The 11627-nt window shown below is 49.2% G+C and overlaps 2 protein-coding genes across 3 annotated transcripts in view; one reads left to right on the top strand and one right to left on the bottom strand.

Moving 5' to 3' along the window:
• Positions 1-3876, bottom strand: part of Lrrc46 (leucine rich repeat containing 46) — a 6483-nt gene extending 2607 nt beyond the window's left edge. The window contains exons 1-4 of one of the 2 annotated variants that reach the window (XM_026789875.1): positions 3852-3876; positions 3465-3719; positions 3267-3375; positions 689-797 (exon numbers count right to left, since the gene is read on the bottom strand). In XM_026789875.1, the coding sequence (XP_026645676.1) occupies positions 689-797; positions 3267-3375; positions 3465-3486 (240 nt within the window). In that variant the 5' untranslated portion in view covers positions 3487-3719; positions 3852-3876. Of the gene's footprint in view, positions 1-688; positions 798-3266; positions 3376-3464; positions 3758-3851 lie in introns of those variants that run through there. The other variant, XM_005368332.2, reaches the window with a different exon arrangement.
• Positions 3877-3919: 43 nt separating this feature from the next.
• Positions 3920-11196, top strand: Mrpl10 (mitochondrial ribosomal protein L10). The gene is made up of 5 exons (XM_005368331.2): positions 3920-3993; positions 5622-5791; positions 8838-9002; positions 9225-9369; positions 10332-11196. The coding sequence occupies exons 1-5, from the start codon at positions 3942-3944 to the stop codon at positions 10586-10588; spliced, it is 789 nt and encodes a 262-aa protein (XP_005368388.1). The 5' UTR covers positions 3920-3941; the 3' UTR covers positions 10589-11196.
• The last annotated feature ends 431 nt before the right edge of the window (positions 11197-11627 follow it).

The raw sequence follows: 11627 nt of genomic DNA, 5'->3' as shown, positions 1-11627 counted from the left end.
GCTGGTCTCAAACTCACAGAGATCCGCCTGCCTCTGCCTCCCAAGTGCTGGGATTAAAGGCGTGCGCCACCATCGCCCGGCCTATTTGAACATTTTTAATGATGCTTATTTATTTGCATGCGCGAGTGTGTGTGTGTGTGTGTGTGTGTGTGTGTGAGAGAGAGAGAGAGAGAGAGAGAGAGAGAGAGAGAGAGAGAGAGAGAGAGAATATGTGGAACTTCCTATGTAGCCCAGGCTGACCTAGTCTTGAGATCCTTCCACTTTAGCCTCTTGAGTACTCAAGGGACTGGCACATGCCACTGTCCCCAGCTGGAGTGGTGACTCCAGCATGTTCAGGAGCTCTTGGTGGGGTTGGGGTAGGAAATTTTGGTTTGTTTGGGGTTTTTGTTTGTTTGTTTGTTTTTCAAAACAGGGTTTCACTGTGTAGCCCTGGCTGTCCTGGAACTTGCTTTGTAGACCAGGCTGGCCTTGAACCCACAGAGATCCGCCTGCCCTGCCTTCCAAGTGCTGGAATTAATGGCATATGCCACCACCGCTGGGTCAGAAATGAGTCTTTCAATTCAGGATGATTCCTGATTCCTTTGGGAATGTTCCACTCACCTAACACCAGAAATGCAAAGATATAAACCGTTCAGCCGTTTTCAAACACACTAGGGAGAGGACAGGAGGCATGGGAGCAAGACTTTACCAATTGCAGGTAGAGGCTGTGAATATTCTGGAGGCCCTCTAAATTGCTGATCGCGGTAATCCCTTCCCGATCCAGGCGGACAGTCTCGAGTTCATCAAGAGTGTGAAACCTGGAGGAAAGTGAGCAAAATAGTGCACTAGGGGTCACACCTGCGGCCTGTTAGTGAGCAGCGGGAGGGAGGGGAGAAGAGAAGACATGTCTCAAGGAAAGGAAGGGAGCTGAATGGTTTTGATGCTATGCCAAGAACAGCTTCTTGACCCAGATAGTGATGTCTAGGTCATGAGACTGGCTGGTCTCAGACACATGGTTCTGTATTGGTGGAACTGAGAAAGAGTGAGCAAAAGCTGACGAAGGGCCCTCTGGATAAAGGGGGGTGACTGCTCATGGTTCCTGGAGATTCAGAACAAGAGAAGCCTTCCTTGGTCAGTTTGGATGGTGAGGTAGGGTGGGGATAGATGCAGAAATACTCTCATATCTTCTAGAAGAATCTTCCTCACTCCGTTTTGAGTCACCCATGGAGGGAAGTCACTTGTTCCATCCATCCATTTATTAATTCTTACTGAGTACCCTCCAGAGTAATGGCATGGGTCCTTGCCTGTCACTATCAGGGAAGCCAGCCACATAGCTATGGCCAAGTGGATGCCAGAGGCAGGTACAAGGAATGGAAGTGGACAGGACAGAGGTGGCTCACATCTTTAATCCCAGCTCGGGAGGCAGAGGCAGGCAGTCTCTGTTAAATCCGAGGCCAGCCTGGTCTACAGAGCGGGTCTCAGGACAGACTTCAAAGGCTATACAGAGGCCGGGCGGTGGTGGCGCACGCCTTTAATCCCAGCACTCGGGAGGCAGAGGCAGGCGGATCTCTGTGAGTTCGAGACCAGCCTGGTATACAGAGCTAGTTCCAGGACAGGCTCCAAAGCCACAGAGAAACCCTGTCTCAAAAAACAAAACAAACAAACAAACAAAAAGGCTATACAGAGAAAACCTTTCTCAAAAAAAACAAAAACAAAATAATGTATTGTATTTTAACTGAGTGGTGGTGGTGCACACGCCTTTAATCCCAGCACTTGGAAGGCAGGCAGATCTCAGTGAGTTCCAGGCCAGCCTGGTCTACAGAGTGAGTTCCAGGACAGCCATGACTGTTACACAGAGAAACCCTGTCTTGGCGGGGGTGGGGCAAAATGAGATGAAAGTGGGCACCAACTCCAGAGTGGAGGAATCAGGACCGGCTTCCTAGAGGTGGTAACCAATGGGTAGGCAATGGAAGAGGGATGAGGACGAGGCATTTCAGGCAGAACAAATAGTATATGTGTGTATTAATTCAGCCTGTCTTGAACTTGAATGTTTCTGGGGATCCTTTGTGTACTGGAAGATGCAGATTCTAACTCAGTAGGTTTGAGATGGGTATCTTTTTTTTCTTTCTCTTAAAGCCAGGGCTTCATGTAGCCCAGGGTGGCTTCAGATCACTATGTAGCTGAGGAGGATGGTCTTGAACTTCTGATCTTCTTGCCTCTACTTCTTGAGTGCTGAGATTACACGAAAGCCACTTTTTAAAAAAACAATCACTGTCTTTTTAAAATACTTATTATATATATATACACACACACACACACATACAGTATTCAGTCTGCATATACCTCTATAGGCCAGAAGAGGGCGTCTAACCTCATTATAGATGGTTGTGAGCCACCATGTGGTTGCTGGGAATTGAACTCAGGACCTCTGAAAGAGCAGCCAGTGCTCTTAACCACTGAGCCATCTCCTCAGCCCTGAAAGCTGGTTTTATGTGGTGCTTAGCACTCTGTCAAGTGAGCTAATCCCCTCCCCCGGTGGTGAGTCTTCATTTCTGACAAGAAACCAGGTGGATGTCAAGCTGCTCCCACTTCTGAGTAACAAGGTGCAAAAACGTGGCGTGAGAAATTGCACACTTAGGTGTGGCTGGAAATATTTCGGTTCATGCTGTTTGGATTTTATTCTGGATATAGTAGGTTGCGGAGGAAGCTTCATACCAGGGAGTAACTAGATTTATAATTTATAATGATCAATTGGGCAATAAGAGTGCGGGGAGGCCGGACTGAGAACTGAACGGAGAATTTCTGAGTTTGCGAGAGCATTCTCCAAGGCAGCTGAGGATAATGAAAAAAGAACCATCCTAAGGAAGGAAAAATCATACAGAGAAACCCTGTCTCGAAAAAACAAAACAAAAAAGAAAAAGAGGGCTGGAAAGAAGGCTCAGAGGTTAAGAGCACTGGCTGCTCTTCCAGAGGTCCAGAGTTCTATTCCCAGCAACCACATGATGGCTCACAACCATCTGTAATGAGGTCTGGTGCCCTCTTCTGGTCTGCAGGCAGAACACTGTATACATAATAAATAAATCTTTAAAAAAGAAAAAGAAAGAAAGAAAGAAAGAAAGAAAGAAAGAAAGAAAGAAAGAAAGAAAGAAAGACCAACTGGGAAGTACTACTGGCTGGAGTACGGTGTAACTAAAGAGACAAAAGTGAGTCCCAGAATCCATGCAGCTCAGCAAACTGAACATCTGTGCTTCAGTGTTCAGTTACCCCTTCCCTTCGCCTGCACTCACATCTTTTCTGACAGGTCTTCATCCTCAGGGAAGTTCAAGTTCCTCTTGGTGATAAGGGCTTCGGTGATGGGGACTTCCCCGTCCTCGGTGCTCTGGGCAGCCTTCTTAGCTGTGAAAAGAGAGCAGCCCCTTTGTCACTTGCCTTCATTCTCAGAAACCTGACCCGACTGTCGTCCAATTGTTCTGCTACCTGCTCACCTTTCTGCTCACTTCCTGGCATGACCTAAAGTAAACAGCGGCTGCTTGAGGCAGGGGGTGGACGAAGAGGAGCAGAGAAGCTAAGCTGGTCTGTGGCTAAACCCAGTTTGGAGGGAAGATTGAGGAGACAAGAACAGGGACGTTTGGTTCAGAGTCAATTACTGGGTGTGCGGTGGAAGACGGGGATAATTCGGAGCGAAGGATCTGGAGTTAGAAGTGTGTGTCGTGACTTCACTGGCCGCAAACTGAAAAGACCTGAGGGATAAAAAGAACGGTTCCTTAAGGTCTCGCGTCGTTGCTAGGAGACGGGACGCCACGTAGGCGTGGGGGCGGGCACTATAGGCCCGAGTCTACGCACGCGGATAGCGGCTTTATCCCGCGGCTCACCTATTGTTTCCGGCCCTGGGCTTTCCTTCAGCCCCACAATCCTTAGCTCCTTCCGTCTCCGCGCAGCGCTCGTGGGAACTTCCTGTAGCGATGGCTGCGGCGGTGTCGGGGATACTTCGAGGAGGTCTCCCGCCCCGGGCGGGTAAGGAGAGACCCAGGGCCGGACCACGGACAGGCCAGCGCTCTCTAGCTCCCTCCCTCCGACCCTTCCCTTAATCTCTGACAGCTCTCGGTGACCCCGCCACTAGCCGGGTCTCTGATCTGATTGGGTCCAGTTCCCTGTGACATCCCCTCCACCCCCACCCTCTCCCCCATACACACTCTGGTAATAACAGCGACGGTGCCACCAACGACAATCTTATTTCTGCTTTGGTTTTTTTCTAACCCTTGCTTAGTCCTTGCTGGGATTTTAATATATCGTTTCTTAAGGCCAGCCTGAACGCAGCCTCCCCGTCTTCTCTCACAACCCTCGTTTTGTAAAGCAGGTTCCTCGTGAAATCCTTTGCTTGTATCCTATTTGTTTACACCCCCGCTTAGCTAGCTCACAGTCTACTTCTGCATTTGCCAAATGCGCCTGTCTCGTTTGTTCAACCCCATGGAGGGCACCACGGTGCCCATTCATTTTAGCTAGTTAGTGGCATGGTACGTAGGCCTTTAATGAGTGGATTTGACACCTTACTTTTTTTTTTTGGTTTTTCGAGACAGGGTTTCTCTGTGGTTTTGGAGCCTGGCCTGGAACTAGCTCTTGTAGACCAGGCTGGTCTTAAACTCACAGAGATCCGCCTGCCTCTGCCTCCCAAGTGTTGGGATTAAAGGCGTGCGCCACCACCGCCCGGCTGACACCGTACTTTTGACCAGGGATTGCGGTTACTGTTTTACACTCATTGCCTCATTTGAATCTTACAGCAAAAGCACCTTGGGAGGAAGGCGTTATCTTTACAGATAAGCACACTGGAGTTGGGACCAGTTCTGTGCAGGGCAAGAATAACACTAATAATCTGCAGAGTAGGGCTTACAGTCAGTCCAGTTCCAACTCATTCCACGGACACTCGTAACAGGTCTTGCGGCCGTTAACCATACAGCATCTCACCCTGGTAATCCTCCACGGTCTCCGAGAGCCTTCTAGCTGATCCTTTTTCTGCCCTACCTGGAAATTGCAGTGGTGGTCTTTTTTGAGACAGGGTCTCTCCAGGTAACATCTCTGGATGCCCTGGAACTGGCATTTTAAGGCCAGGCTCGCCTTGAACTCACAGAGATGCACCTGCCTCTGCCTCCAGAGAGCTGGGATTAAAGGTGTGTGCCAACATCACCAGGTTAAAAAAGTATATAACTTTTAAAATTCTAACACTGCACATAAGAAGGACTTTTAGAAGGCTGAGTCTGTAATCATCTTGGTAGCATGCTTGCTTAGCATGTCCGGAAGCCCTGCATTTAATCCCCAACACACTTCAACCAGACATAGAGGCAAATACCTGTAGTCCTAAACAGCACTCAGGTGGAGTGGGCAGGTCAGGTCATCTTCAGTTATGTAGTGAATTCAAGGTAGCCTGGGCTATGAGAGATCCTGTCTGAAAACAAAAAATCAGCAACAGTTACAAAGCTAGAGAAATGAGAGTCTTAAGGGGTGGAGCCACTGATAAGGTCCCCCACTGGAAGGAGAAGACATTTTTGTTCTGTCTAGTTCTGTGTGTCTTTTTTTGTAGGGGTGGGGGTGTTCTTTTCGTCTGTCGGAGATAATAAGCCATATCTTACTGTGTTGCTGTCTTCCAGCATGGCTGCCCACCCTCCAGACCGTGCGCCATGGCTCCAAGGCTGTGACCCGCCACCGTCGCGTCATGCATTTTGAGCGGCAGAAGCTAATGGCTATAACTGAGTATATTCCTCCCAAACCTGCCATCCACCCCAGATGCCTGCCACCTCCTCCCAAACCCCCCAAGGAGGTAAGGAGACTTGGTGTATGTTATTTGCTAGAAGGCTGGTAAGTTAGACCCCAAGCCATACAGGTACTCACGCTATTAGTGCCCTTTCCCACTCGGAGCCCTGTGTGTGTGCGTGTGTGTGGAGGTCGGAGGGCAGCTTTGAGGAGTCAGTTCTCTCTTCCTACTGTGTAGTCTTGTCTCTGCTGCCTAATCCATGCTGCCTGTAAGCGTCTGGTCAGACAGGTTCAAGTTCTGTTTCTGCCTCTTCATCTTGCTGCAGGAATGCTGTGGGTGCAGATACAGGCAACCACATCAGGTTTCTTTTGTTTGTTTGTCTTGGTTTTTCAAGACAGGGTTTCTCAGTGTAACCTTGGTTGCCCTGGAACTAGCTCTGTAGACCAGGCTGGCCTCGAACTCACAGAGATCCACCTGCCTCTGCCTTCTGAGTGCTGGGATTAAAGGCGTGCGCCACCACCGCCTGACCCACATGAAGCTTTTTTTTTTTAAGATTTATTTATTTATTATGTATACAACATTCTGCCTTGATGTATGCCCATACGCCAGAGGAGGGCGCCAGATCTCAGTACAGATGGTTGTGAGCCACCATGTGGTTGCCGGGAATTGAACTCAGGACCTTTGGAAGAGCAGGCAATGCTCTTAACCTCTGAGCCATCTCTCCAGCCCTCTTTTTTCTTTTTTCTTTTCTTTTCTCTTTTTTTTTTTTTTGAGATGGGGTGTCTTAGAACCAAGCTCTTCTCAAACTCCTGGATGCTGAGATTACAGGTGTGACTGCCACACCCTGCCCTTTCCTGTTTCGAAGGAACTGAAGCCTCCCTGTGTCTCTAAGGGGCGATAGAAGTGTTTTGTCTTTTGAAAAGGACAGGAAGAAGCTAGGTGTGGTGTCCCAAGGCTGTAATCTTTTGCATTTAGAAGGTGGAAGCTGGAGGATTGGTTGTCCAGGATTAAAGTAGTCATCAATCTGATTACAGGGGAAGGGCAGTTTAGGTTCCCTCTCTACTATTGCTTAGATTCCTAGGTGGGCTCATCCTTGTGGTTTTCTGGAAGTTTCCCTAGTGCCTGGTTTCTTGCTAGCCCCACAATGGCTCTGTCTTTCAATGTATCTCTTTCCTTGCTCTCCCTCTCTGTCCTTTACCCAACTCAATCTTCTTGATCCCTCATGCTCTCCTCCCTGCTCCCTTTCTCCCCTCCCTACTTCCCTACCACCACCACCCCCATGCTGCCAATTTACTAAGGAGATCTTGTCTACTTGCCCTTCCCAGGGGATCCATATATGCCTTTCTTAGGATTCTCCTTGTTTCCTGTCTTCTCTGGGGTCATGGACTATTATAGGTTGGTTATCCTTTGCTTTATGTCTAATATCCACTTGTGAGTGAGTACATACCATGTTTGTCTTTCTGTCATTTGCCTGCCAATTTCAAGATGCCTTTTTTTTTTTTTTTACTGCTGAGTAATACTCCATTGTACAAATGTACCACATTTTCTTTATCCATTCTTCTGTTGAGGGGCATCTAGGTTGTTTCCAGGTTCTGGCTATTATGAATATTGGAGTTCCATATCCCCCAGGACTGTAATGAGACCTTGTCTTAAGAAAAAAAAGGGGGGGGGCTGGAGAGATGGATCAGCGGTTAAGAGCACTGCCTGCTCTTCCAGAGGTTGCTGAGTTCAATTCCCAGCAACCACATGGTGGCTCACAACCATCTGCAATGAGGTCTGGTGCCCTCTTCTGGCCTACAGACATACACACAGACAGAATATTGTATACATAATAAATAAATAAATATTTAAAAAAAAAGAAAAAACGGTGGGAGGGGTTAAAGGGCTGGAGAGATGGCTTGGCAGTTATTTGTGCTTACAGAGATGGGATCCTCAGCACTCACATAGCAACTCACAGCTGTCCCTGTAATGCCAGTGCCACCAGATCCAGTGCCCTCTTCTGGCTGCCAAGGGCACTGCATGCATGGAGTGCAGACATACATGTAGACCAAATACTCATAACACTTAAATTTAAAAAAGGGAAAATGAAGTCCTGAGGTGTCAGGGTAAAGGCACCCAGTGCCCAGCCTGGGTCCTCGGGATTGGCCTCTTTTCGTTCAGGCTTGGTGTCAAGTACCTTTACCCATTGGTTCATCTTCCAGCCTTCCGTCACATACTGAAAATTGATAAAATGAGCTGGGCAGTGGTGATGTACATGTTTGATCGTAGCACTTAGGAAGCAGAGACAGGTGGATCTCAGAGTTGGAGGCCAGCCTGGTCTAAAGGGTGAATTCCAGGACATCCTGGGGTACAGGGAGAAACCTTGTCTCAAAAAACAAGAACTAATAATAATAAAATTGGTAAAATAATTCACCTTAGCACAGTGTAATGTTGATAATTGAAGTAATTGTGTGTGCATGTGTGTGTATGTGTGTGTGTATGTGTGTGTATGTATGTGTGTGTATGTGTGTATGTATGTGTGTGTATGTATGTGTATGTGTGTGTATGTGTGTGTATGTGTGTGTGCATGTGTGTGTGTGTATATGTGTATGTGTGTGTGTGTGTGTGTATGTTTGGCACTGGGAATTGAACCTGTTTATTTACAGATGCTAGACAAGTGTTCTGCTACCAAACTCTGTCCTGAGCCTTTATTTTAACTTTTATTTCAAGACCGTTACTAAGTTTCAAAATTTAGTCTTAAACTCACTCTGCAGTTCAAGCTTAACCTTTGATTCTCCTGCCTCAGCCTCCTGAGGAGCTGGAATTCATTTTACAGGCTTGTATTACTATAGCCTATAATTGAAGTAACTCTTGTTAACTATGGTAACAGGCTGCCTGCCAAGGTGTCTGGAGAAGGGCGGGTGCTCTCAGGTTTGCAGACTCCCTCTCTGAAGCCTGCAGTTCTCAGTGGAAGCAGAAAGCGTATGGTGGAGGTGTTCCACATCATAGGCCTCAGGCCGGGCTGCCCACCTGTTCCCCAGTCCTGTGCATTCCGGCACCACTGACCACCCCAGTCTCTGGGGGGGGATGGTACCCCGAGATCTTCATATCTCCTCACCCCATCCTGCCACAGGAGTCAGGCCTCATCCAGCTCCTTCGTCGGGACATAGCAGCAGTGTTTCGAGACCACCGGATGATTGCCGTCTGCCAGAACGTGGCCATGAGCGCAGAGGACAAGCTTCTCCTGCGGCACCAGTTGCGGAAACACAAGATCTTGATAAAAGTCTTCCCCAACCAGGTATTGCTCCACTCAGGCCTGCCTTCCTCCCGTGCCTGCTGAGGAGACCTGGGAGCTGCTGCTCCTGCAGGACACTTCCGACCTCTGTTCTAGTAGACAAGCTACCTAGTCTGGTGCCTAACTGTGGGTAGGGACTGAGGAGACGCTGAGGCACAGCCTGGAGCTAAGGTATGTGGCTTTTCCCTCCTGCCCCCCATTAGCCATTCTCTCCTGTGATCCCAGGTCCTGAAGCCTTTTCTAGCAGATTCCAAATACCAAAACCTGCTACCCCTTTTTGTTGGGCACAATCTGCTGCTCGTCAGTGAAGAGCCCAAGGTCAAGGAAATGGTGCGGATCTTAAAGAGTGTTCCTTTTCTGCCGCTGCTCGGTGAGTGGGCAGCCCTGCTGGTTAGAGCTGGGGTGAGGTAGGTGGGTGGCAGAGCCTCTGGTGGATGAGGCCTGAGTCACCATGATTCTTGGGGGCTGATGTGTCACTGAATACCTGTGCTGTGTCACCGCCCCACATCATTTCTGTGCTGGAGAAACGGGAGCAAGGGTGTCTCCCAGTGAGGGGAGAGGGCATCGGGCCCTCTGAGTCTTAACTGTCAGGTGGTGGGTACTGGTGAAGGTATCAGTATCTCTTAGACCAGCAGTGTGGCTCAGCAGGTAAGGTCCTGCTGCCAGACCTGAGGATCTGAGCTCAGTTGCCATGACCCACAAAGTGGGAGGAGAGAACTGAGTGGTATGTGCACACCTCCCTGCCCCCACAATAAATAAGTAAAAACACTGAAAAATAATAAGGAAACAAGTATCTCAAATAAAAAGGGCTGAGGACCAGCGCTGTGACCATTGTGTTGAGGTTCAGTCTGTAGAGGAGACTCCTTGTGGCCCCAGAAAATTCAGATTTCCTAGGAACTTATATTTACAGTCACGCCCCTGACACTCCAAGGTTTTCTTTCCCTAGTATTTCACTGCAAAATACACACAGCATGGGATACACCATCCTCCCGGTTTGTAAGTGTGTAGTTGAGTGGTTAGACACACGGTAGTATCGTGCAGGTGGCAGCCCGTCCATCTCCGTCACTGTGCATCTGTGCCATTTAGACGGCAGTTCATTTCTGCACTCCAGGAGCTTGCTCAAAGAAGTTAGGGTGTGTGAGACCAAGTGCTTGTTTTCAGGGAAGGAGGAGGGGATTGGTGCCCAACAGCAGAAATGGGGTGAGGCACAAGTGTGACCCTGATTTTAGGGCCAGCTGGAAGAGGGGAGGGCACTGGAGAGCAGGTTCTTGGGTTGGGATGATGTCTCAAGAAGAGCACTTTCAGGAACCCAATGCCCCTGCGGTCTTCCAGGTGGCTGCATTGACGACACCATCCTCAGTCGGCAGGGGCTCGTAGACTATGCCAAGCTGCCTAGCCTGGACCTGCTGCAAAGGGAGTTGGTTGGAGGACTCACTTGCCTTGTGGCCCAGACCTGCTACCTGCTTCAGCACCAGCCTGCCCAGCTGACTTCCCTGCTGGATCAGCATGTCAAACAGCAACCCGAGGACGAGGCTGCCACACCAGCCAGTGGGAAGCCCCCTCCTCCTGACCCCGCTCTGGAGTCATAGCCCGCCTGCTGTACCTAGCTCCGTCCCTGTGGTCTGGTAGAGATCTAAAAGAATTTGAAGTGCGGGTGTGGCATGTGTGACTTGGCTCTCCTTGGGGACAGGCCTCTTGAAGATAGAGAAAAATTCCACTTCAGAATGAGGCTGTCCATTGTCTTCAGATTCACAAGTCGTTGTCTTTAGTCATCCCGACTAGGGACCTGATAGGGACAGCCTCCTTCAGCTCTCCAGACACAGAGCAGAGGATGGCGATCATCTCGCCCAGCCCTCTTGGCCACTGTCCCTTGTCTGTCTTCCCAGCCACCCTCTTGGTTCCTCTGCATGCCATGATGGACCTTGTGAATGGCACATGCTGAATCCTCTACCAAGCGCTGTACTAAACACAGGTGCCAGCTCCTTACCATTTAGGAAAGGGTAGAGTTTGAAGTCCTGGATAAGGCCTTGAACTTGATTCCCCGAAGCCTCAATTTTCCATAGCAGAACTTATTCATAAAGTTACCCAGGAGTAGATCCTGGGTGGGCTCAGAGCTCAGTGTCCCGCCCTGGGGTGTGCTGGGCTGTGGAAGGGGTGGGAAAACTTCTTCGTGATAAAAATAAAATGTTTTATTGGACTCTTGTCTTTTAAGATTTATGTGTAAAACTGTGCCTAAGTTTAAATCTCTGCCACGTGTGTGCCTCATACTTATGTTCAGGAAAGGGCATCAGGTCTGGAGCTAGAGTTGCTGGTGACGGTGAACCACAGTGTGGGTGGGAATCAAACCTGAGTCCTTCAGAAGAGCAACAGGTGCTGACAGCCGAGTCTCCAGCCCTGGACTCTTCATCTTATGGTTATTCTCTGGGTTATCTCAAGGCATCTCTGAATTCTCGCTTTCCTTTTTAAAAACCCTCCTCCCTAGTCACCTGCCCTTACAGATGTCATGTCCTCATGAAGGCACAAAAAATCTGGGGGACGCCGGGCGGTGGTGGCGCACGCCTTTAATCCCAGCACTTGGGAGGCAGAGGCAGGCGGATCTCTGTGAGTTCGAGACCAGCCTGGTCTACA

Source organism: Microtus ochrogaster, unplaced genomic scaffold (genome assembly GCF_000317375.1).
Source record: "Microtus ochrogaster isolate Prairie Vole_2 unplaced genomic scaffold, MicOch1.0 UNK31, whole genome shotgun sequence".
In the NCBI taxonomy this organism is placed as follows: Eukaryota; Metazoa; Chordata; class Mammalia; order Rodentia; family Cricetidae; genus Microtus; species Microtus ochrogaster.
The sequence above is the reverse complement of the archived record's forward strand: the minus strand, read 5'-3'. Positions and strand labels throughout refer to the sequence as shown.

Coding starts and splice junctions, on each gene's coding strand:
- Mrpl10 (XM_005368331.2), top strand. CDS start 3,942: ATGGCTGCGGCGGTGTCGGGGATACTTCGAGGAGGTCTCCCGCCCCGG. Junction 3,994..5,621: donor AGGTCTCCCGCCCCGGGCGG/GTAAGGAGAGAC, acceptor GCTGTCTTCCAG/CATGGCTGCCCACCCTCCAG. Junction 9,370..10,331: donor TCCTTTTCTGCCGCTGCTCG/GTGAGTGGGCAG, acceptor GCGGTCTTCCAG/GTGGCTGCATTGACGACACC.